Here is a 23,650-nt window from a genome sequence, read left to right as displayed (position 1 = left end):
AAGATATTTATTGTCACTAGAAGCATGGCAGCACACACCTCTGCAGGCTAAGTCCTCCTTTTCCTACAAATAAGGTGCTTACAGTCTACCTGTTCCTGTTACTCCAGCAATACACAACTTCATTCATTCAATAATGCCCTCTTACTGCTGCTGCTACAGGTCCTGTCTTTCCTCCCTCACCATCACATCCTCAGAGTAAATTCCTCTCTGTACCAAGCAAAAAATATGCAAAGTACATGCCTATAAAATGTATAGAATTGAAGCTGTAGAAACACCAAAGCAGAGCAAATCTTCTGGATATCAAGTTCTGTGGAGAAAGAGACATCTTCCAATACTCTGTAAAGCAAGCCACAAAAATGCTTGTGGACATCTCTTCCTCACAGAACAGGCACTTGATACTGGTCTTCCTCCCCACCCCCTTTCTTCTTTTCCTTTTAATTAAAATGTTTATATGCCACTAGTTTCAAATAACTGATACCCCAGCTTTATAGGCTTCAAATGTTAATCAGTAAGATCAGAGAGAGCAGCATTTAGCAGGATTAAACACACAAGGTTTAAGAATAATCTCTTTCACTGCCCCCCCCCCCCCCCCCCCCCTAATTCTAGACAAGAAAAAAAAAGTCTGGCACAGAAGCCAGCTTTCTCTTCATCTGTCTTCCCCAAAGGAAAAGGATTCTTGAATACCAGTTACCCTCATACTTCAAGTTCTGGTAAGGAAAACAAGCAGATCCTCACATCCTGCAGTACAGTCTTGTGTTCTGCAAACACTCCTAAAATCTGTGACTGGTATGGGAAGGATCCCTACCAAAAGCAAATGCTGAGACCACCCAAACAGCATTGTGCCTCAGCAGCACAGCAGACACAGTTTGAACCATTCTGATGCCAGCTTCAAAACTGCTGCTCAAAGAGAAAGCAGAACACAGTGTGAACTACTCTTACTGTCAAAATCAGCACACTGACAGTTTTACCTGACACTCACCTCAAATGATAAATCCAATTTTAACAAGTGATTAAAATATTCCCTCCTTTGTCATAATCACCTTTATAATGAAGTAGTTCAGCACTGACAGAAATAGCATCAACACTAATGGTCATTGTCTCTTTGTGCTAATGAAGCATAGAAGGAGCTGCAGAAGGGGTAATGTGTGCTGCTTAGACATACAAAGCTTCATTCCAAGCACAAATAAGACATCAAGTTGGGTACACAAAAATACACTTCACTTTTTAGCATGTACTGGCACAGATACCCAATACCACCTGCACCACCATATGAAAAGGCAGGCTGGTACAAAAGGCAATAAATAGGAAATGCATTTCTCTACAGGCTTATCAAAACAAAGGGCAAATAAAAGCCCAAAGTTCTGTTGAATCTTGCTGCAGAAGCTCCCAAAGCACTGGCTGTGATCGAGGATACCAGTTCATATTGGAATTTGCTGCTCAGGTGTCCTGCTTCCAGCAGGACACTACTCAGGGTATAAAGCACTAGAATCACAAATTAAAAGCAAGCTACAGAACAGTCCTGGGTTTTTTTACTCCATTGCTGTCTCCCAAAAGGCTCCAATTTACATTCACTGAGCAGTCATTTGTAGCTGGTTTAAGGCATTATCATGTCCCAGCAACTTGCTATGGAGCCAAGAAGAACTGGCAGATTTGAATAGGGGCCTCAGTCATTACAGCTCAGCCCAGCTTGCTGGTTGCAGTCAGACATGTCATTTCATCTTACAGCTCACCCTTGCTAAAGCACTGCAGCTGGTTCACATTTGCCAGCACAGATACATGTGTAGCTACACTCTGACCCAGTTTCATCAGAATGCTTTGAGTTAAAAAAAGTGAATATGGTTAAGGACCAGCTATGCAAGCAGATCTGTAAGGGCAGCGACCTCTTTGTTCCTGTAGCAGCAGAACACACAGCTGCTGCATTTTTCAAAACACAGGAGTTCCAACTTCCTCAGCACCAAGAGAATCCATACATTTTAAAGCTTTCCACTCATTCCACTGAGCCTCCAGTTTTCTTCCTGCTCAAAGTTTTAAATTGCAATGTGAAGTAGAATTTATATGACTTCATAACAAAAACAAAATACTCACACTAGTGACCAAAGACTCTTATATGAGATGTTCTTTTAACTCACTTAACAAGTAATTTAATATCTACTATGTTCCTGTCTATTCCTGTTGAACAGCTTTTTATTTTTGTTTCATGCATAGATTTAATTTAGGCTACAATCAAGTACTTATACTAGACACTTCTAACAGAAACTTTACAAAAAGGTGTAAAGAGTTAGAGAAGTCTTTTCTCCACTTCCAATTTTTGTTAGTTTGCAAGCTTAAATCCTTCCATACAAGAACTAAAATATAAATAAAATTGGAACTCTTAAGAAAGCAATATCTCAGATTTAAGATGTGAGAAAGACTGTGAAAGAATCACACTAGTGGAAAAAAGACACACACACGAGAGAAAGTGGCAGATGGACAGAAAAGAGACAGTTCAGGTCTTAGGAAGGGACAGAACATTAGCAACTTTCGTAACTAATCTGAGCCAGAATATCATAAACCCAGGAACACCTGGTACAGACAAAGCCTCCAGTGTTAAAGCATGGATGCTGCTAAGTACAGCTGACTGCTCTTGTACTCAAGGTTACACAAGGAACAAGAGAACATTTCACTACAACCTCTCCACTCTTGCTAAGCAAGAACAAAGATGCACAGATTCTATACTGGTATCAAGGAGATCACTGATAATAAGGACCCAGCTTTCCATGCTTGTCTACATACACTATTAATAGATGTTACTTTGAAACTGTAATTACTACTTGTGACCGCGCTTAACCTTTGCAAAGCATGGATTACCAGCCCCAAAGATTAACTTCTGTAAAAGTGGTACCTCAGACTCTCATTCACCTCATGCAAAAGCATCCCATTGCTTGCAGTAACCACTTAAAGTCTACAAACAAAAACAAATATAAGCAAACTTTTCATACTTAATTTCCAAACTTTTTAGTATAGTCAACCAAAGAAAGGGCCAATTCCATGAACGTCATTACTCTACTGAAGATTAATTCTTAAAAAAAACCCCAACAATTAACAAGCAATGTAAGAGGTACATTTAATTACCTAGTAGGAAGAATCATATTTTATGTATTTTGGATTTCAAAGATGCAGTGTACAGACAAAAGGATCTGTACTGAAATTACAGAAAGCTGCCACACAGAGCTACTGGTGTGATGCTGGGTTTTTTGCAGTAACGACCACTACTTTATGGAGCATCTACTAACTGCTAAGACACCTAAAAAATTAAGGGCAGCACTCCGTATAATGCCTTCAAAATTCCTATTTATCATGCATTTCAAACTGAGTCTAAAGCAGCAAAATACAAGTCAGGATGCCAAGGATTATCATTGTTTGTACATTTAAGCCTGTACATTGGGACTTCCTAGCTGTTCTAGACTAACACCGCAGCACCACTAGAATTAGACGCTTGCATATGACAGAATCTATACTTCCTGAGATTCAAAGAAACATCATTTTTTCCTCTGACTTAGAAAATCTAAAAGCCTCTTATTCCCCAGTAGCACGATACATTTGTAGGCCAGCCCCAGTTCATCCAGCAAACTCCAATCCAGAGCAACACAGAAATGCTTTCAGAAAGAGGCACCACCAGCATGTTCTAAGTTTGTCTCTCCAGTGATGACTATCAGAAAATCTAAGCTGACAAAGCTGCCTTTTTGGAGAGGTTAACCTGAATGCAAGTGAAAACAACAAAACAAAACCTACACACACAACAAAACTCACTTCTTGGATTCAAAAGAAAAAAAACAGCAAACAACCCTTGGAGCTAGACATGCTTGTTTACAGCAAGTCATGACAGGGACCTTCAATAAAGATAACTAGTTAAACATTAAAAGCACTGAGAGCAACACAGTTACTGTAGTTGTTCATATATAGTAAAGACAATTTCTAAGTGAATTACAACTAAAAGTGAAGAGAAAAGAGTATATTGTGTGTTTTAGGAAGTTGGTTTTGATCTGGCATCCTTGGGGGAGGCACAGTGAAAGAAGTTCAAGAGGCATATCTGAGGAACACAGAGAAGACAATGGCCAGCCACCCATCTGGTCATGCTGTCCTACCCAAAGCACTCTGTGTCCATGCACGAGCCACAGAAGAGTGGCTTGCCCCCCAGATATTAAGGTGTACTTACTCAGTTCAGCCTTCCCAGCTCACTCAAGATCTAAGGCAGACAGGCTGAGCAGGCCCATTTCTGGAACATGGCTGTCCCTGAGACAAGACTGACACAGAAACCTTACATGAAGTCACACTTGTGACAGAACGTGCAGCTTCTTTTAAAAGAGCACCCTTTAGAGTTCTTGCTCTGGCATCTCTGCTCAAGAGGAAAAAAATTCAGAAGTTACACCCATTAGAAAAATCAAACTATGTCAGTAATTGCTCATCAGCAGTTGGTTGTGTCAGTTCACACAGTTTCCATCATGTGTGGCTGAACTGGTGCCAAGTTGTACAAATCACAGACATTGCCTGAGGAGCCCCTTTTCTTTCCTCTGGAGTTTGTGCCATCTCATACCTGTATTCTGGCATTCAGGTGCTGCAGGAATACTTGAGTTACCCTTCACAGTCCCACAACTTTAAGGTTAACTTAAAATCTGTCAGGTAACAGAAATGCCTTCTTTTAAAATGCTTACAAAAGGTAAGAAAGCTATTCTGAAACAGACCAGACAGGGTGAGATTCTGCTTTCTCTGGTATCAGATATTGAAGCTGGCCATTTCAAAAATCAGAGGTTGTATAGAATTAGAATCAGGAGACTCTAGAATTCTCTAAATTCCTTTAGAATACCAGGCCAACAGGGATGCAGGAGAGCAACTCCATAAACTATCTCTGGTGCTGTATTTTAAAACAGGTTTGACTTAACGCACTGATGAGAAATAATCTGTAAGAAGGATTCGAACACTTACAAGATTACCCTCATAATTACTGAAAGAATAGATTCAGTAATCGCTTCTTTTGAGCTTCAGTGAATAAGTAATCTTCTCTCAATACAGCATAAGTTTCACTTATTTTAAGCATATCAAACCCAGAAGAGATAAAAGCCGCTTTAACACGAGTTCCCGAAATAGACAGCTTCTTGTTAACAAAGCACCTGTTGCCGAGAACTGACAGTAAGCACAAAACACATTATAATTTGTTTTCATAAACAGCACTATGTAGAATTTTAATTAGCTTATAATGCCACAAATTCTACGTGGGTCTAATGCTAAGGGAGCTCCTGCTCTAATATCGGGGTTCCTATGCGTTAATAAATAAAACTGTCATCATTTCTGGCTAGGGCATCTTGAAATCAGCTTAACTTCCAAGAACACTGTGATTATCATGCATGATGTGTAGTTCTATTTAGAATTATGCACTATATCTAATTTAAGTGTGTAAAATTATACAATACCCCTACTGTGGTTTGATGGGGAACTCAACCTAAAGCTAAAGCCTGACCAAAGAAAGAGGGTATGTAAGGACAAGTTTTCAGCAGAAGAGGTATAAGTACAGTGTTCCCTGTGGCAGAGCTGCATTCCTCATCTCCTTCAATACACTTAAATTTAGTCAAGGGACTCAAAGGTATTACTTTGTTTTAACCTCAATGCTATTCTGGAAAGGGGGGGTGTTTGCTGCTTTTTTTATCCCTTAATTATTATTTCAATCACTGGAGAAGCCAGCTTACATGATCCCAAACAAATTACATCTACTATGTAGATGTCTACATACTAAAACTTATCACCCTGCACAAAGCATAGGAAAATACTTCACAGGTGATCAGCAGCTGCCATGTTGGACAACTGGTATTTATCCATCACTTTAATATACTGTCAAGTTTCACTGAAGATAGGAATAGACCAACTGGTCTCTGAAGTTTTGCATCTTTCCTTAGTTTCCTCTCAGCTGTCACTTTACACTCCCTGAAACAATGGAACATGTAAACACCCAACTGCAATCTATAAACATGCATTCAGTGTCTATTCATATTCAACTAATGTCATGGTTTCATGAAACAGGTAATTTGGGGCTTTAGATACCTCTGTCACAGCATTGCTGGGACAGGAACTGATCTTCCCTGAAGACTTCATTCTCCAAAATCTTGGATTGGCTCTTCTATCTGGTTTATGGTTGTAGGTCTGTGCCAGAGGACTCAAAGTTAACAGTGCACTGCAGGAGGAAGGTGAACCTACCAAGTCGGTAGCAGAACTAAAATTTAAGGCATAGCCTCATTTACAGCTTAAGACAAGGAAAAAGGCCCACAACACCAGGAGGTTAGAGCGTGAATTAGTGAGAGTTGCCTTGTGTCAGCTTTAACTATCTAAGTGTCAAGTTCACAGATAAGGGGCTAGGGAATTATCAGAAATTTGCAATGAGACACTCTTCTTTCTGAAGGTTTCCAGAAGTACACCACTTGCTAAGAAGGAGAGGTCACTGCTTAAGAGAAGCTTAAAAAAATACTGGAAGCAACTTGATTGAGGACAACTGGCATTTCTTCCCCCACTGCCATCATGGCACAGAAAATAGGTTTTTACACTTCTTCCCTAAGCCCGTACAGAACAGACTGCACATATTTCAGTTTCTCAACTGAGGAGAAAGCCAGAGCTGACAGCTCTCGAGTAAGAGTCTGCATTGCAAACACTGTGCTTTAATCACTAGGGCATCGTTTTTACCTACAAAATACTCCAGTTACAACTCTCTGAACTGCCCTCCTGATAACCAAGTCTGCTATTCATTCTGTTTCCAGACAAGATTCCGCTATGTGAGCACACATTTCTAGTGCAATGTCTCCCCCACTCACTGTCCAGAACACTTAGATCAGCAAGTTAAGAACATAATCACCTAAAAATAGCATGGCTGGGTGCCACTGTCTCCCCACTTATTACTGTGCTACCTTTGTACAGAGTTTTTTTCTACAATTCTACATGGAAAAATAAAGCCATAAATGGCTGTACAGGAGGGACTTGTAATCAAAAAGGCCAAGCTGTTAAGTAGTGCCCTGGGATTTCCCCTTTTTCCTCAAGCCACATAAACAGAAATTTACATTTTTAGAAGCATTTTGAACAATAACTCCTTAAGTAGATCTGATTTCTCTTTTTATCCTCTTGCCATAGTGATTGTATTCTGCCAGAGAACAGATTGACACATGGCAAAGTAACAGCACTATCTAGAGAAAGAAAAGTTCACAATATAAAGGAAAAGTACACAAACATAGAAAAATACAGGCCAGATCACCAAGTATTTTGCTTGGCATATTAAAGCCAGTGTCACACTTCAGAATGGATAAAAATGGGTAGAGAAAAAAATCTGCTCACAGGATATTGAGCTTCAACTGTCAACAACGCGTGGCTTTCTATCATGATGCTCATTCCCCTCCCATTCACAAACTATGGGCAACAGGGCTGTTATCAGGAAACAATGGAAAAAAGAACAAAGTATTTTCATTTTTATTATGGTCCTGGGTCAGAAACAGGAGGGTTATCAGCAAGAACAGGCCCTTTAGCTTGGCCTAAGGATGCAGTCACAGGCACAGTGGCTTCAGCTACACCAGTTCCACAAGAACAGTGTCCTCACTACGGCTTGGAGAAAAGCCCAGTGCCCTCACACTGCCTCCCAGAAACCCCTTGTCTCACACCCCTTTTGTGAGGGCAAAAATCCCCACACAATTATTGAAGAATATTTGTATCCTTCACATGAAAAAAAAAAAAATTAATTTTAACCCATTAACCTGCATTTCAAAAACCAACTTGTAAAACTTGACGGTGCTCAAGGAAACCCAGCAACACTGCACATTGTACACTGCATATGCCACCCTGTTTAAGTTCACCAGGCTGAGCTTTCAGGCCATACAAAAAAGTTTCAAAAAACTCTTCATTTCAGGCCTTGACAGTCTGAGAAATTAAGGTGTCAGAGCTGCAGCAAGGACAGAGGTATTACTCAGAGAAGACTAATATTCTAAGCATTCTGATTGTGTAGTGTGGGATCTGAGGTTGAAGACAGAAGGATAAGTAGGTAGCAACTAATCAGGGATTTATTTATATACAGAATGACTAGGTATAAACTTAAGACCATGGGTCACAGTCACATTGTGACTTTGCAGAATAACAAGCTAATTCCCACAGAAAGAGACCAGAGGCTAGAGCCAAAAGTTTCACAGACACCAAGTAAGAGAAAAGCAAATGCAGGAAGGCAACAAAATCAACCAAGTGACCAGAGTGTGAAATGAGATTTTTTTGTTGTTATACTGGAAGAAAAAAATTAAAGCAATTACTCCATTGCTATGCACAGAAATTCAAAATCACTTTTAAAAGCACTCAAAGCACCAAGTTTGACTGGACTTATTAAGAAGGCAATAAAGACATGCCCAGCTGCCAGACCATTCTACAAATCAAACACTCCTTTATCTCAGCACTAGCCTTAGCCCCTGCATGGCTTGCCACACACAACTGATAATTTGTTTGTTATGTAACTAATAGTAATACACTTACCTTGACCTATTGTTACTAATGCTGCCTTCCTCCTCTCCAAGGATACTTTAAACAAACCCCATGAAAATATGTTGGTACTCAAAACAATTCTACTGAGCCATTCTGAAGTCTTTGCCCTAAACAGCATTTCAGCAAAGTCCTTCCATGTTGCCACAATTTTCTTCTCTTTCTTTGCACATTAGTAATGAAATATTTTGGTATCATAAAACAATAAATACTTTTCTTGTCACCTTTCACCTGAAGGACAATTAGTTATCATTTGTTTGATAACTAATTCTAATTAATATCTACAAAATCACTTAAGGACTTGACACCAACATCCAACAGCATGTCATACTAGCATGATATTTGGATAGCATAATCCCAACATGAGAAGTCTGGTGAAATTCACTTAGAAAACTCCCTGGTATCAGCAACTAAAGCTACCTGATAAGCATCTTACCTGATTCTGAAGGAGCTGGGCAAGGAGAGCCAAGGAGAGCTCCAAACCTTTCAGTTTAACACTCACAACCACTTCTTTTGCCCCTACCTTGGTAATGATGCAGATTCCAATGCAAGGTCATCCTGTTGCACAGAAAACATTCTGGTACATGACAACATTGCATTGCTTGTATCTGACTTGATCGTATCTGATTTTAGAAAAACATGCTGAATTCATACAAAATTCATAGAGGGGGTAGTAGACAAACAATTTTATCCTTCTTTGCAGTCTTGTATCTTCCCTGCCACCCTATCCTTGAAACCAGCATGATCAACAACTCCCTGAATGCTTTCTTGTGGCAATCTAAATTAGAGACAGCATTCTGTATAAAATGCATTAATATGTCCAATTTAGGTACAGAATGCTACATTTTTGCCTGAAGCATCAGTGGTTCTCTTGCTGCAAATATATTTTAAACCTTAAGTGGAAAATACCTGCCTTTCTCATGCAATATTTTGCTTTCATCAGCACAATTATATTCCACAGCACACACATGAAAATCATCTGGACTCCTGCATTGTTCAAACCAATGGTGAAAACTTCAGGCCTTGCTTAAAAAACCCATGCAATGCAAAATGTTTCAACAAGCCCAAAACACCTCACTTCCATCTCAGAAATACTTCTCAAGCTCCCACTCCAATTTGATTATTAAGTTTATATTTGTCTCCCTAATTCTTCACATAGATAAAGATGCATTAGCATCATGAACTACAGGACACACTGGTGCAGTGCTGACTTAAACCCTGGGCTAGCTAAACTGCTGGGGTGGCTGCCAGGCCTGCCAAGGCAGCCACACTGTTTATAGTTTAGTTCTCCAGATACAGGATTACTACGTTTCAGACTGACAAATACCATATCCTGAAGGTTAGAGTCCTGTGACACAAATACATCCTGGCAGGGCAGAACAGCTGAGCAGGGGTGGTCTTCAGCACAGAGGCAGCTTGAGCTCCTGCAAGACTGCTGAGGCATTAAGTTAAAGGAAGAACTGTGGGTTTAATAAAACTGTGGCTTAGAAAGGAGCTATTTTTAGGAAATACTCAAATGAGTGTGTTCATTTGTCTAAGTAATACTCAAAATACTGTCTTAAACTGAGTTAAATCCTAACCTGATCCATCTTCTGCTCCATTTAGATCAAGTTATCTCTTAATGTATAATTTAATAGCCAAAAAAGTTACTTCTCAAATTGAAAAAACCCTCAGTTTCCTTCAACAATTGGAGAATGAGCAAAAAACCCCAACATGATTGAGGAGAAACAGTTTTTGCACTGTCAAAGCTTTGTTTTAGCTAATCTCTGTTTAGCTCAAAAGCCCAATAAACACACTTCGAAGAAGGGATCTGTTAAAAATATATCACCCCACCCCTTCAATTAAGGGCTGAGAAGCTTATGACACATCTGAGAGATCCAACAAGAACAGGGAAGAACAACTTAATGTTCCTGATACTTCTAAAGGTTAAAAAAAAAAAAACCAAAACAAAGCAGGTTTAAAAATCCCAAACATGTTTCATGCCTCTATTAAATGGAGTTTAAACCAAGAACAGATCCCAACTATTCTTATTCCTTTGTAGGTCATGTGCAATTAAATGCTTATTTTCACAAAACCTTATTACAGTGTAAACATCACTGGGCAGATGATCTGCCCCACCCAGAGCGAGCTCCACACCACAGGAGGACACACAATCTCTCCTGAGGAGCCCTTGTATCTGCAGGAGAGGGCTGGTCCTGGGCACCAATCTGCCCTGCAACAGCAGCCCTGTGCTGATCACACCTCCTCAGCTCACCCCTTTCCTAGAAACTGCAAGAAAACCAGTTAGAGGCCAAACTTCCCAGTAAAAGCAAGGGCAGGTGTCCCTGTTTGGGCATCACTGACATTCCAGGATGACATTATTCTTCTCCCCCCTCCCTTCTGCCTTGGGCACAGGGCAATTAGCAGAAATGATCCCTGAACCACTTGGGAAACAGGGGGAGGAAGAGAAGGGGAAAAGAGCCAGTTGGGCTGGCTCCAGCCACGAGTTCAGAACAATTTGAGCCAGCCTGGCTGCCTGTGCCTGCAGTGCTCACAGAAGCCACTCTGCTGGGAGCGTGCAGAGGCCACACGTGTGGCAGAGAGGGCCCGACAGGCAGGGGGACCCAGAGCCCACATTCCTGGTTTCAGGGTGGACAGCAGCCCTCCATAAGGCTGGGGGATATTTTACAGAGATCAGCCCATGGCAGGTACACAGCCTGCACAAGCAGCATTGAACAGAACCAGAGAGCAGAGTCACCATCCCAGCTCATGCTGGGCCACCCACCTCACACTGGGCAGTGCCACCAGCAGCTGGGGGACTGTAAGGCACAGATGTCCTTTGTCTCAAAGAGGGGAGATAAAATTTCGTCCTGTGTTTTGTACACAGGGTTACAGTAGATTTTGAGAATCTCTTATTCACATCAGAGATGTATATTCCATCCTGGCAGCAGAAGCAGACACATAAATCCCACAGCACACAACACATTCACAGTGTTTAAGATGTGCAGATGGAGCATGTGCAGGAGAAGGTTTTATGAACAAGAAATGCTGGAACAACCAATCGTCGTGCGGGGACAACACGGGTCCTGCCAGCAACGGCTTTGAATGCAGGCAAGAAACATTTGCTGTAGCCTGAATACAGAAGTTGTGCAGCTGTGCCAGCAAAGTGCTATGTTTATCCTTTAGGGCAGATTTGCTTTCTACAAACAGCCTGCATTAGAACTGTATACATGTGGCGAGAGAGTTGAGCATTTCACTCCTGTGTTGGATAAATCAGCCAAAGTGGCCCCAGATAATACATCTTCCCTAAGCTGGGGGCCAGAGGGGACTCAAGAAACATGGCTGCTCAGTCATCAAGCAACAGGAACCAAGTTCCTCAGGTATTCAGTTTTTATCTTGTTCTAAATTAAACCAGTTTTTGGCTAAATGTAATATTTAATAGAACACAAATACTTTAGTTGGCTTGCTTTAGTTTTAGTAATTCTAATACACATACTCATCAGTTTAGAGAAAGTATTTAGAAAATACCAGCTAACTCTAGTATTCTTCTTGCACCTCATACACCTGATCCAGCCACTTAGTCTTAGGCCTAGCATCACATGGAAGTTAAGAAATTAATATCCAGGTATTAAACACTTATGTATCCTGATCTTAAACCCAGTACAAGAAACCTACCCCAGCTCTCTACTAAAAGACCATATATAGTCATTGCCTATTCTAAAATAGTATTTTCAGGATTTAAATCCAATGCAGGGCATTTAAAAATGGCATAAACAGATAAAGACAGCAGGAGCAAATTAATATTTCAGACCTATAAGCCACTGGCCCATGGCAAGACACCAGTGTGTCAAGACTGACACATATACACAAAAAAAGCAATCTATACCCAGTATTTTGGGAGAAAACAGAATGGCTCAATGTAAAACTGAAAGAATGAGGAACACTTTGAAAACAACACTTGTTTACATTCAGTAAAGGTCTAAGCAATTGCTTTCCACGGTCATCTGAAAGACTGTTGCTCAATTTTTCACATCCATTCTCCTATCACCATGACTAATCATACAAAACCCATCAAACTTCTTAGACTCAACAAGTACTGGGGACATGAGTATTTCTTTCCACTTCCCAGGAGCAGCTGTGTATCAACCCAAGTGATTTGATAAAAACAGGAAGTACTCAGGGAAGTAAGAAAATAGATTTCCCAGTCTGAAAGCTTTGTTCTGTATGTGGCCTCATCTAATACAGAAAGGGTGGCAATTAAAAGAAAGTCTTCATTCTCATTAGAACCCCCCCGTTTCCTGCCTCGCCACTTCCTGCTCTCCTCCCTCTCACCCTATCCCATGCTAATTCATACTTTTCCTGTTCCTGAAGCCCTTTCAGATCCACAAAGTGGCACTAAAAATACCATATATGATATAACTGGTGCAGAAACTGAAAATAATCTTCCCTTAAATAAAACACCTGCTACCATTAGGCAATACAGGTTTCCAAAGAGATTCAGACCAGTTCCAAAGGAAAAAGAAAATCCTCCCCCCCTTTTTCCCCCCTCCCCTTAGCTGGAAGGGTAATAGCTGCACCACAGAGCAGTAACACTTCATTTTTCCTGCCTGTGTTTGCAATCAGAGCTCTTACAGACCCAGACATCCTACAAAACTGATTAAAATTGAGGAAAAAATTGCCATGTTTTACATAGTTTTTACATATCTTTGTTCTAAATGCTAAAGACCTGCGAGACATTCTTCTCATCAAGAACAAACACACAGACAACAGCACAGCAGCCTTCAGTGATACAACAAAGGACAATTTAAGACAAATGACTTGGAGCAAATGCTATCACTGAATAATCCCACAGCAGCTGTCATAATTAGTTACCTCCAATCTCATCAGAATCAGGGAAGTTAGAGTTAAAATCGAGCTCTCTTCCTGTAACATTGTGTAACTCCAAAACAGCAGTATTATCCTCGCTATTTTAGAATTAACATTTCTCCATAAGATAATGTGGAACCGCTCGATTCTTCCACGCCAGAACACCCGGTGCAAGCCGAGAGATGACAAAAGAAACTCGGTCAAGTTTGAGTCTCTCAGCACCTTATTTCCTGTCTAAAGAGCCCTTTTGTTCTGCTTCCCTGCATAAATGTTAATATCCTGCCATCATTAGAGAGCGGAACGACGAAGGAAAGCCCCACGCACATGAACTCCGCTGCCCCGGAGGGCGGAACGACGCCACACGACGCGATTAGAACGGCAAAATTCCTACCAACACGATCTCCACAATTTTCTGTTCGCTTCACCCCAGATTAACTTCACTTGGAGCTGCACTTCGGCGCAACCTACCGTGGGCACGGGGCCCGCCTTCCCGCTCCTATTGGCCGAGGCGGCGGAGGCCCGCCCCGCCGGCCGGGCCGCGCTCGCTGATTGGCTGAGCGGCCTGTCCGTCACGTAAAGAACTTTTCCTCGCTAGCAGGTTAGGCTGGGCGGGCTCGGGCACCCCGGGCGCGCGCTCTTAAAGGGACCGTGCCCCGCTGCCGCCGTGACAAACCCGAGCCGCGGGCGGGCGCACCCCGCCAACGATGGCCGGGACGGACCCCGGTGCCCGCGGGGCGCCCACCCCTCCCGGCACGTCGCTCCCGAACGGGGGCTCGGGGCTGGAAGAGAGGATAACACCCGGGCGGGCTGGGAACGCTTCTGCCGCGGCAATTACACAACTGCCGCCTGCTCCACTTCTGGGATAAAATTAGCTGTGGGTTTGGAGCCCATCCGCGCTTTAAGGGTGACTGGAGTTACCCCGGGAGGCCGAGCACACGATATAAATTAGTAACCCCGGCTAAAAATACATCGGGTCGCCCGTTCCAAAGACTTCCACCCATTTAAAGCATGAGTCAGCAGGAGCTCCGCAGGAAGTGACTGTCTCCATCCCACAAGGTACCACGGCTTCTGCCAGAAACTTTTTGTGCTTATTCAGGCTTCACTTGACTGAACAAATTTGCAAGATCCTGGTCACGTTATGACAGCAGCGTTTCTCATGGCACAGTTTCCTCTCGGGACTACATAGAAACCTGACTTTTTGATTAGAAGTGGTTCTTTCTCCTTTGTGGAAACACAAGTATCCAGTGGAAAGATGAGTAAAATCAAAACAAGGCTTAACAAATATTTCACAAGTGCAGATAGGACACCTGGTTCGAGACGAACCTTGCCCCATCCTAACAAGCAACACAGGGAAGAGCCAGAACACAGTCAGTGTTCCCTCCTGCACCCACAAGTATCATCAGAGTTACACAAGACTTATCAGGGTAGCAAGGCTGCCTTACATAAAATATTCTCACGTGTTTGGTGTAAAATATCTAAAAATACTAAGCCAGAGGAAGATAAAGCACTTGTCAGCACAAGCACATTGGGGTTGTTTTTGTCCTGTGCGAAGGCAGAGAGGAAAAACTTGTTTCTGGCTCTTGTCACCCTTCCCAGTGCTGGAACTGCCTGCCTTCCCTACTTCACCCACTACCATTACCACAAAACAGGGAAGTTTTAACTTCCCTAATACAGATTAATGAAGTCCAAGGCAGTCCAGCACACTGCTTTACTGCAAATACTACACAGCACCAGGAAAATATTTACAGCTAAGTGCTCCCTTGAGCTGTGATACACCAAAGAGAGCAAAAAAAACACCTTCAGGAAGGACATTTACTTCTGCTAAAACAATGAAATTGCACATTTTGTGTTACCTATTTTAAAGCAACCTATCATGCCACAAATCCAAGTACAACTGAAAAGCAGCAATTGGTTTTAAGTCAGTATGTATGAAACACTACAAGAACAGAATTAACAATATTCACATAACTTATACACAATACTAAAAACATAAACTGAAAGAACCAGACTTTAATCCTTGCACCTGAATTCAGTGCCCTGTGAGAGCCAGCACTGCTGGAAGCTGATCTGGGGTCATACTTGCAGGACACTTTTTTTGATCAACCCTTATCTAAGCAATCAAAACCAAGAACACAGCTCACACAAACAAAACAGACCAATGAAGTGGCCCTCAAGTATCTCAGGAACCAACCTTGGAAAGCTTCAATTCAGAGCATATTAACTTTAGGCCCATAGAAACAGCAGTACAAGTCACAAATGATATCAACCCAACTGCCAAGTGCTTGAAGACATGACAACCCTATAGTCAACATTGTTGTTGGGATACTTTTAAAAGAAGAGGGGGAAAAAAACCCAAATAAAATATACTACTCCAAAAGTCTCCAGCTCTGTTTGCTACCACAGCAGTCTCACCACCTTGTAATGGCAATGAAAAATAATTTTTATCATCAAACATCCCACACTTCAGCTCATGTTTCTGTCATACAGGCAACTAGCAGCTCTTATCACTACAGGGGAGATGTTCCATCCCTTTTCCTCCCCACCTCTTCCCCCCACAGGCCTGCAGTCTGGCCAGCTCCTGAAACCAGCTCTGGTGCTAATCAGCCCCTTCCACCTGCCTTGAGTCTCTGAGCTGGCAGAAGCCTCTGATGAGCAAGAGTATGGCTTACCCAGAGCAGAAGGGGATGGCAAAGCAAACTCAGCACTGGCCTCCCAGATTTTCTTACCCTACCTCATTTAAAACCAAAAAATACCCACACCATAACTGTCCTAAATAAGAAAGCCCCAAGAGTAATTTGCTATCCTCATAAAAATGAAGATCCCCACATCATCTGTGGAGTCTCCAAACTCGATTCATGGTTGACCCTTAGGTCTCTGATTCATAGGTAAACATATTTGTATCTAAATGTTGGGAAACCATACATTAAAAAATTGCTATTCAAGTCATTATCCCATGCTGAAGGAAACAGTAAAACTGGATAAAAAAGCCTAATTTTCAGCCTCAGTTTCTGCAAGAAGCCATCTATTTTCCCTCTAAACACACATACATTCTGGAAAAACAGCACAAGCATATTTTAAGGTTCAGGCTCAAGTTAAGCCTTCACTACTATTAAAATATCTGTAGCAGTGCAGAAAAAAAGGAAAACAACAGACAGCAGCTGCAAGAACACTAAGCAGGGAAGATTTCACACCAGTGTTAAAAAAAAAAAAATCAGTTTTCTGCCACCCAACTTTGCACTTGGACAGTAACAGAGCACCTGACTCTCATTTGACTATGGTAAAAGCTAAAGCATTTGACAGCTAAAAGGCCATTTGTTCTGTAATCTTACACACACAAAAGACAGCAAGTTTGGGAGACTTGACAGCTCAAGAGATCAGGAACAGAGCCCTCCATCTGTAAGTCACCAGTTCAAACAGAGACAAGAATAGTAGTGATCAAAAGCCACATGTGATGGCTGTTCAGGGATTAGATGAAGAGACGGTTACTCAATCCAGGTCCCAGCAGATCAGTGTGAACCACAAGAGCTTTCTTCACTATTTTGCACCTGGTTTTCAGTCCCAAATCCATTACACCTCCTGGATTCTGTACATGTTAATAAGTAGCAAAGAAACTGATCAGCTGCATACACACACTGAACTGGCACTGGAGAAAAGGACTTTACCCTCTGGTTGTCAATGATGTCTGCACTACAGCATGTGCTGAATTTTTTATTTATTATTATTATTATTATAGTTCAGACTTTTAGCTTTTCTTATTACTATAGACAGCTTTCAAAGTAATATTTAATTTCCCATGCCTTTCACACCCTCAGATGCTGTAACCCTATTTATAAACAATAGTTCCCAAACTTGCTGCATATTTCTGAAAATATATCAATTTTAAAAGTACATTAGCATAGGAATTTCAGAACTCTGGCAATTGAGAAGTGACTCTGAGACAACATTATAAAATTTTTTATCAAACCTAAAAAACCCCATTATTTCATGAGTGCCATGTCTACATAAAGGCAGTGGGAAAAAAAATCCCAATGTGAAGAGACAAACATTCCTTTTCATATTATGTATTCTCCAATACACCAGTCTCTGCAAAGTCTGCTACCAGTAACTCCTTTCCAGCCTGACTTTAGTTTTAGTTTTGAAAGTTTGCAAAAGTACCTGGAATTTCCAAGCTGGATAAGCAAGATGAAAACAAGTTCAGAGTGCATGTTGACTGAAGGTCCCCAGAGCTTGGGTTCATTGTCCTGCTTCAAACACCACTACCAAAAACAATCTTCTACAGAAGCCCAACAATACACAGTTCATAGTTCTTAGTAGCACATTACTTCCCGAGAATGAAATTGCTGATGAAAAGCCAAGGTCCTAGAAACCTAGCAGGAAACTTATCCTTAGCTGTAACTAAGGAGGCCCTCACATACAAAGAATTCTGCTTGCTATTCCAGGAGTTTGAAGAGAACAACATACCAGACTGATGAGATTTCAGTAATCTTGAACTTCTGAGATTGCTCTTGCTGCTTTCAATCCCAGACGTACTACTGCAGTGCAATAATCAGATCTGGAAACAACAAAGAGGTGCATGTGATAAATACAGAGAGCTCTGCTGAGCTGTCTGGACAGCAGCACAGACACACCAGACAGACACATCCCACTGGATTGTTTTAGCAGCTATCTCAAAGCTTAGCTGACTTGAGATATTATTAAAGTTTCAGCATGTTAAACCCAAGCTCTTTCTATATAGGCAAAAAGCCCTCAACAGAAACATTTGTCCCTGCCCTGTGGCCTCCTGGCCTACAAAGCTGGATACCCCTAACAGGTCCCAGTTTCTCAGCAGCTGCCATACAGGTTTGCTTTGGGGTGGCTGTTGGGGTTTTTGAGGGGGTGTGTGATTTAGTTGCATGTTTTTTCTTTCTTTTTTTTTAAATCAGAACACAGAATTGTATCTTGTACAGCTGCACAGCCAAGGTCTCTGGTGACAGAGGGCCACATCACTTGCTCAAGCCAAAGTCTTTGAAAAAGGATCTAGACATTTTAAAAGATACTTCCTTGATATCAGGTATCTCTTGGGTGGAGCAAAAATAAGCATACTACATTTTCCATTGAATTCAGCATGGTCCAAATGCATTTATGTGTAATCTATAATAATCTTTGTAGGTCAAATGATGTATCTTGACTACTAGTCACAGCCCATTCAGCATAAAAAAAAAAAAAAGCTGCATAGCAATTAACTGCCAAGAAAATGGAACCAGAAGTTTGTATACTTCCAATTTTCTCAGAAATCAGACTGATTAATATAGCTCTTACAAAACGACACACTTTCACAGAAAGAAGGGATTACCTTTATCTGTAACCATAGCAACTTTTCAGTAGTTTGTGTTAATGTTACTCTCCCTCTGATAACTTGCCACTATCTCTTTCAAGCTATTTGTCTAAGGTTTTGAATGTGCCATCTGAGACCACGAAGTAACAAGAAGTTGAAATGTAAACTTACATTCTTCAATCACACTCCTGTAAGTATACTATGTCATATACAATTCTGTTAATTTTTGCCATAAATTCATGATTAGTCAAGAAGTTAAATAGTAACAGATTAAAATAAATTTAACATGATTCACAGGTTTTTAAGACAAACATTTTAAGAGGTATTCTATGAATATATACAGGAGACAGTTCTCTCACTAGTGAAGAATATCTTCTCTATCTGCAAAGTAATAAACTCAAGGAATTATGCCACTAACATGTCAGACTTTGTCATTCAGTACCATAAGGAACCATGGGAGGAAAAATCCTCCCATTATACATTTATTTTGGCCTGAAAAATACAAGACAGATCAGAAAAAAGCCAGTTCCCTTGTTCTAAAAGTTTGTTGATATAAAGAATAGGTACCTCAGCACTACAAAAACAAATCAGATAAAATTCAAAGAGTAAAGCTGCAAAAGTTACAGGAGAGACCGGAAAGAGACAAAGGAATGAACTGACATATTTACTTCCTCAATTGTTGACTTACCATCATCACAGCTCAGAAGAGGATTAGCACTCTGTGCAAAAAAATTATTTAAGACTACATAAGACAAACAAAACCATTTTCTTGTAAGTAGGAGGAAGAAGAGAATGATTTCTTTTTTTTTTCCTTTCGCTGAAGTTCACAGGGCAGCTTACCAAGCTGTGCCCTTCTCTTTTCAGTGTAGAGTTTGGCACAGTTAAGATGTGAGCACAGAACCTTAGAAGAGTGAAAGAAGCTCGGCACGCTCTTTGTAACTCTTATGCAATGACACCTATTATAGGACAAGCCTGGACAAACACCCGGGAATGGACTGCAGAACACAACGGTGCTCTTGAAGTCAATCCATGCAGGGGGTGAAGTAACCACCACGGTTTTGCCGAATGCCTCCACATTACACCAGCACATATGGTGAAAGCTTGTGTACTTCGCTGTTGCTGCTGTTATTAGCAGTAAGGTGACTGCCCTTTTTCTTTTCTAAGGTTACCCAATCCTAACATCCTGTGGAAACACGAGTGGATGTTCACACCCTTTATCTATCACTCCAGGCTTTTGGCAAAGCCTAGGAGGCAAGTTGGGTTAAATCTCACAGGCTCCCTGGGCGAACACCAAAACAACAACAATAACTTTTCATAAAGCAAAACACCAAAGTACGACAGACTTTGCAAACAATTAACCCTTAGTCTAACTAGAAGAGCGGTACAACACAAAGCGCACGTTGATTTCCAGGCACCCCCGTCCCCACAGCAGCCAAACCCGCCGCACTGGGCTCACCCGAGGGGCAGCGGGGCCCGCTCCGGGCAGGGGGAGCGCTGGGGCGGCCGGGGCAGCCGGAACCCCGCGGTCCGTGCGGAGGGCGCGGGGCCGGGCCCGGCGGGCGCAGCGCTGGCGGAGGGCCGGCTCTGCCTCTCCCTTCCACCCAAGGACACGAGTACAAACACCTCTGCCCCGGGATGGCTCCTGCGCACGCAGCCGCCCAACGGGGGTGGGGAGAGCAGGACGGAACCACCAAAAAAGGCAGAGAAAGAGCCGCGGGCCCCGCGCCCGCCGCCGCCCCGCAGCCCCTCGCCCGCTGCGTGCGGGGGTAGGGGGCACGAAGATGGAACCCTCTCCACAGCCCCTCCGCCGCTCGCCGGGGCCGGTGGGCGGGCGGCCGCAGTCCCCCCGCCCCGTCGCGGTGCGGAACCGCCGCCGCAGCCCCGGCCCGGCCGCCCCGGCCCCGCCGCGCTCCCTCACCTGCGCCGGGCCCGCCGCGCCCGCCGGCCCCGCTCGCTCCTCACCAAACTTTTTTTTCCCCTTTCTCCGTGTTTCGTTGCCCTCAGAGTGACGCGGGCGGGCGCTGATTGGCGGAGCCCAAGCAGGGAGGCCGCGGGGAGCGGGGGGCGGCGCCACGGCCCGCGAGTAATTATTACACGGCGACGGCGGCGACGTGAACCACGGAATGCTATTTAAAGGGACAGCGCCCGCCCCACGGCTCCCCCGCCCGCAGGGGTGACCTGAGGCGAACGCGGCGGCAGGAGGGCGAGCGGGCAGCGGCTGCTGGGGCGGCGGCGGCCGCACTCCTGCCCTACAAATAAATTCATTTTCTGTAAAATATCCGTAGATGCGCCCTCTGCCCTTTGGGTTCGTGAAGGGGAAGGTCTTTCCTGGTGGGGCGCTCGGGGCGCTGTGTGGGGTCAGTCCCTCACAGGCCCATCGCCTTCTGTGCCCTGCGGTGCCCTTGGAGTCTCTTCTTATCTATAATGTCACCTGCTTGTTTGTGTTTTCTTCTCTCCTTGTGGGGCTCTCAGACAATCCGCTGCTGCTTCTTTACATGGACACCATTTCCACTTCACACCCGATATATATAGATATAGCTACTTTTTTTTTTTTTTAATACATTTTCCCTGCTTGTCACAGCCCATACCATGCAGGGAGGTTTAAAGGTGAGATGTAAGGATGATGAGTGACTTGATGGGAGCAGATGGGGAGTACAGGATTCCAGGGACATGAAACAAGCCAAAAAAAAGGAGAATTTTATCTGTGGATGGGGAGAGGAGCAGGCCAGGGCTGGAGTAGCTGCCAGGAGGTGAGTGGAGCTTGCAGAGAGTTTTGGAGGAGGGAAGGACAAGTGTGCAGTCATGCAGCCAGATAAGCTGAGGCTGGGTAAAACACACTTCCATTTCATAAAATCACAGAATATACTGAGCTGGAATGGGCCCATCAGGATCATTGATTTCCTAGGGGTACTCTGAAGAGAGTTAAAATTTGGGGTCTTCTTTTGAGCAGAGGAAAGCATTGCAAGGGGACACATAAAGATTTCAGCAAAGATAAAATCCAAGCAGAGGCTTCTCATTGCTAGGAGCTTGCCATCACCCACGTTGAGAGCTGAGTAGGTAGATCCATAAACCTGGAAAAAGCAATAAAAGAGAAGAAAACACCTTGTTTGTTTGTTTGTTTGTTTTGAATATCAGAGCTTGGATCAACACTAGAAAATGCTGGGGCAACCAGCATGGAAGTGCTAGCATAGCTTTACAGCTATTTTGGTCGAGATTATTCAGTCTTGGCTGTCTTTGCTGATGCAATAGGTTTTCCAAATGCCAGGTTGCATGAGCAGAAGATGACCTGCATTGCATGTGGGTATCACAGCATTCACCACAACATTATTTGGAGCACTTTCATGGTCTTGGCAGTAATCATAAGGAGCTGCAGGGAGTGATGATTGCATTCCTCCCAGCCTCTCCATGATCATCTCTTTTTAATATGATTTTTTTTTTTTAAACCTTGAATTAATTCCCTCTGGTTGTTCTTGGACTGCTTTCTTTGTGTCAAATTTCATCTCATCATTGGAAATATAAATGCAGAATAGTAGGGCACAACATCCTCAGTGTTCAGGAAAAGGCCAGCCGATTGTTCTGCAGCTGGGAGTGACCAGCACAGCAGCTGGCAGAACAGCAGTGCCAGTGCAAGGGAAATGCAAACAGTGAACAAGACAGACACCTCCTGCCAGCAGTTACTGACCAGCAACACATGGTGCAACAAATGTGAAGTTGTGGCATCAGATGTCAAGGGGGAGCAGCAGAATGTTCAAATGTGATCTTACTCAAGTTGCGGGTGACACTCGTCAGTTCTCATGTGCTGAAAAGAGAAAACTCATTAACAACAATGCTGGAGTAAATGGGGCTTTTGGAGCATTCAGAATCACTATGTTTGGTACAGTCAAAAGCTGCCACAGCTCAGAAGAGGCAAACAAACTCTAGGAAAATAGGGAACACAAAGTTTTATGCCATTTGCATTAAAAAAAGCTAGTAGTCAAGCTGTCTCTGAGGAAGAAAATTCCCAAACGAGATGGCCAGGTTTATTCTTGGGGTAGAATAAAGGATGCATTTAAAAATTACACGTACATGTTGTTCCACTGTGAATGAAAAGCATAATATTGAATAGTGTTCAGTTTTCTGATTTGAGCATCCAGGTACTGATAGGCTAAAAAACCTTGCTGAAGTCAAGTAGGATAAGGATTAAAAGGGAAGTGTATAATCAGAGGAATGGCTAAGGTGTTAACCACCCAGAGAAGGGCATCCTTGGCTTTGAAATCAGCTGAAGAAGTCAAAAGTGATTCTGAGCCAGCAGCTGAAAACAGAAGCCTGTTTTCTGTGGACCACTGCAGAGAAGGAGTTGGAAGCTATTGGTCCACCTTAAGTTGATCAGAATAGTTTTTATTTTTAAATAAAACATAGGTATATAAATATAAAATATAATATAAATTAGGAATATAAAAACTTTAAATATATAGTAATATTAAAAAAATATATTAAAATATTTTTATAAAATAAAGGACGCAGGACTGCCTGAAGCATGGGGAGCCTGATATTCAGTGGGATGTTCCTCATGGAACAACTTCATTGTACCAGGCATGATTTTGCTTTGACAGAGAAGTCCAAAAGAACTCCAAACAATTAGGCAGGAGATCCTGGTCCAAGCTGAAACAGCCAGGTGAAAGGTTTTTCCCAGCTGTGCCAGTGATTTGATGATGTGTGGCAAAATGGTGAGTGCTAACCGGTGAACGTTACTTCCTCCTCTGTAACGTCACAACTGGAACGGTGTTTATTCTCCTTGACCTACATTACTCAGCTCTGCTTTTATATATTAATGCTCCCATCACCTTCATTCCCCAGCACAACTTATTTTCATGGTTTTAAGGACTATCTATTCATATACCTCTTTAGAAAATATGGGCACAATTTTTCTGAAAGAGGCTTCTTCTGATTTTTACTCACTTCTCCCAAATCCATTCAATCTATCTG

General features: G+C 42.6%; 1 protein-coding gene across 6 annotated transcripts in view; it reads right to left on the bottom strand.

Moving 5' to 3' along the window:
• Window positions 1–20,769, bottom strand: part of ZFAND6 (zinc finger AN1-type containing 6) — a 36,507-nt gene extending 15,738 nt beyond the window's left edge. The window contains exons 1-2 of one of the 6 annotated variants that reach the window (XM_054641826.2): window positions 20,604–20,769; window positions 17,833–17,923 (exon numbers count right to left, since the gene is read on the bottom strand). Coding sequence is in view for 1 of the 6 variants with exons in the window: in XM_054641825.2 (XP_054497800.1) it covers window positions 13,696–13,697 (2 nt within the window). In the remaining 5 variants the exon portion in view is untranslated. Of the gene's footprint in view, window positions 1–13,377; window positions 13,643–13,695; window positions 13,870–17,832; window positions 17,924–20,141; window positions 20,293–20,603 lie in introns of those variants that run through there. The other 5 variants (XM_054641827.2, XM_054641828.2, XM_077185359.1 and 2 more) reach the window with 5 other exon arrangements.
• Between the last annotated feature and the right edge of the window lie 2,881 nt (window positions 20,770–23,650).

The sequence above is a fragment of the Agelaius phoeniceus genome, chromosome 13 (genome assembly GCF_051311805.1).
Source record: "Agelaius phoeniceus isolate bAgePho1 chromosome 13, bAgePho1.hap1, whole genome shotgun sequence".
Taxonomy (NCBI): Eukaryota; Metazoa; Chordata; class Aves; order Passeriformes; family Icteridae; genus Agelaius; species Agelaius phoeniceus.
Note: the sequence above shows the minus strand (reverse complement) of the source record. Positions and strands in the feature narration are given on the sequence as shown.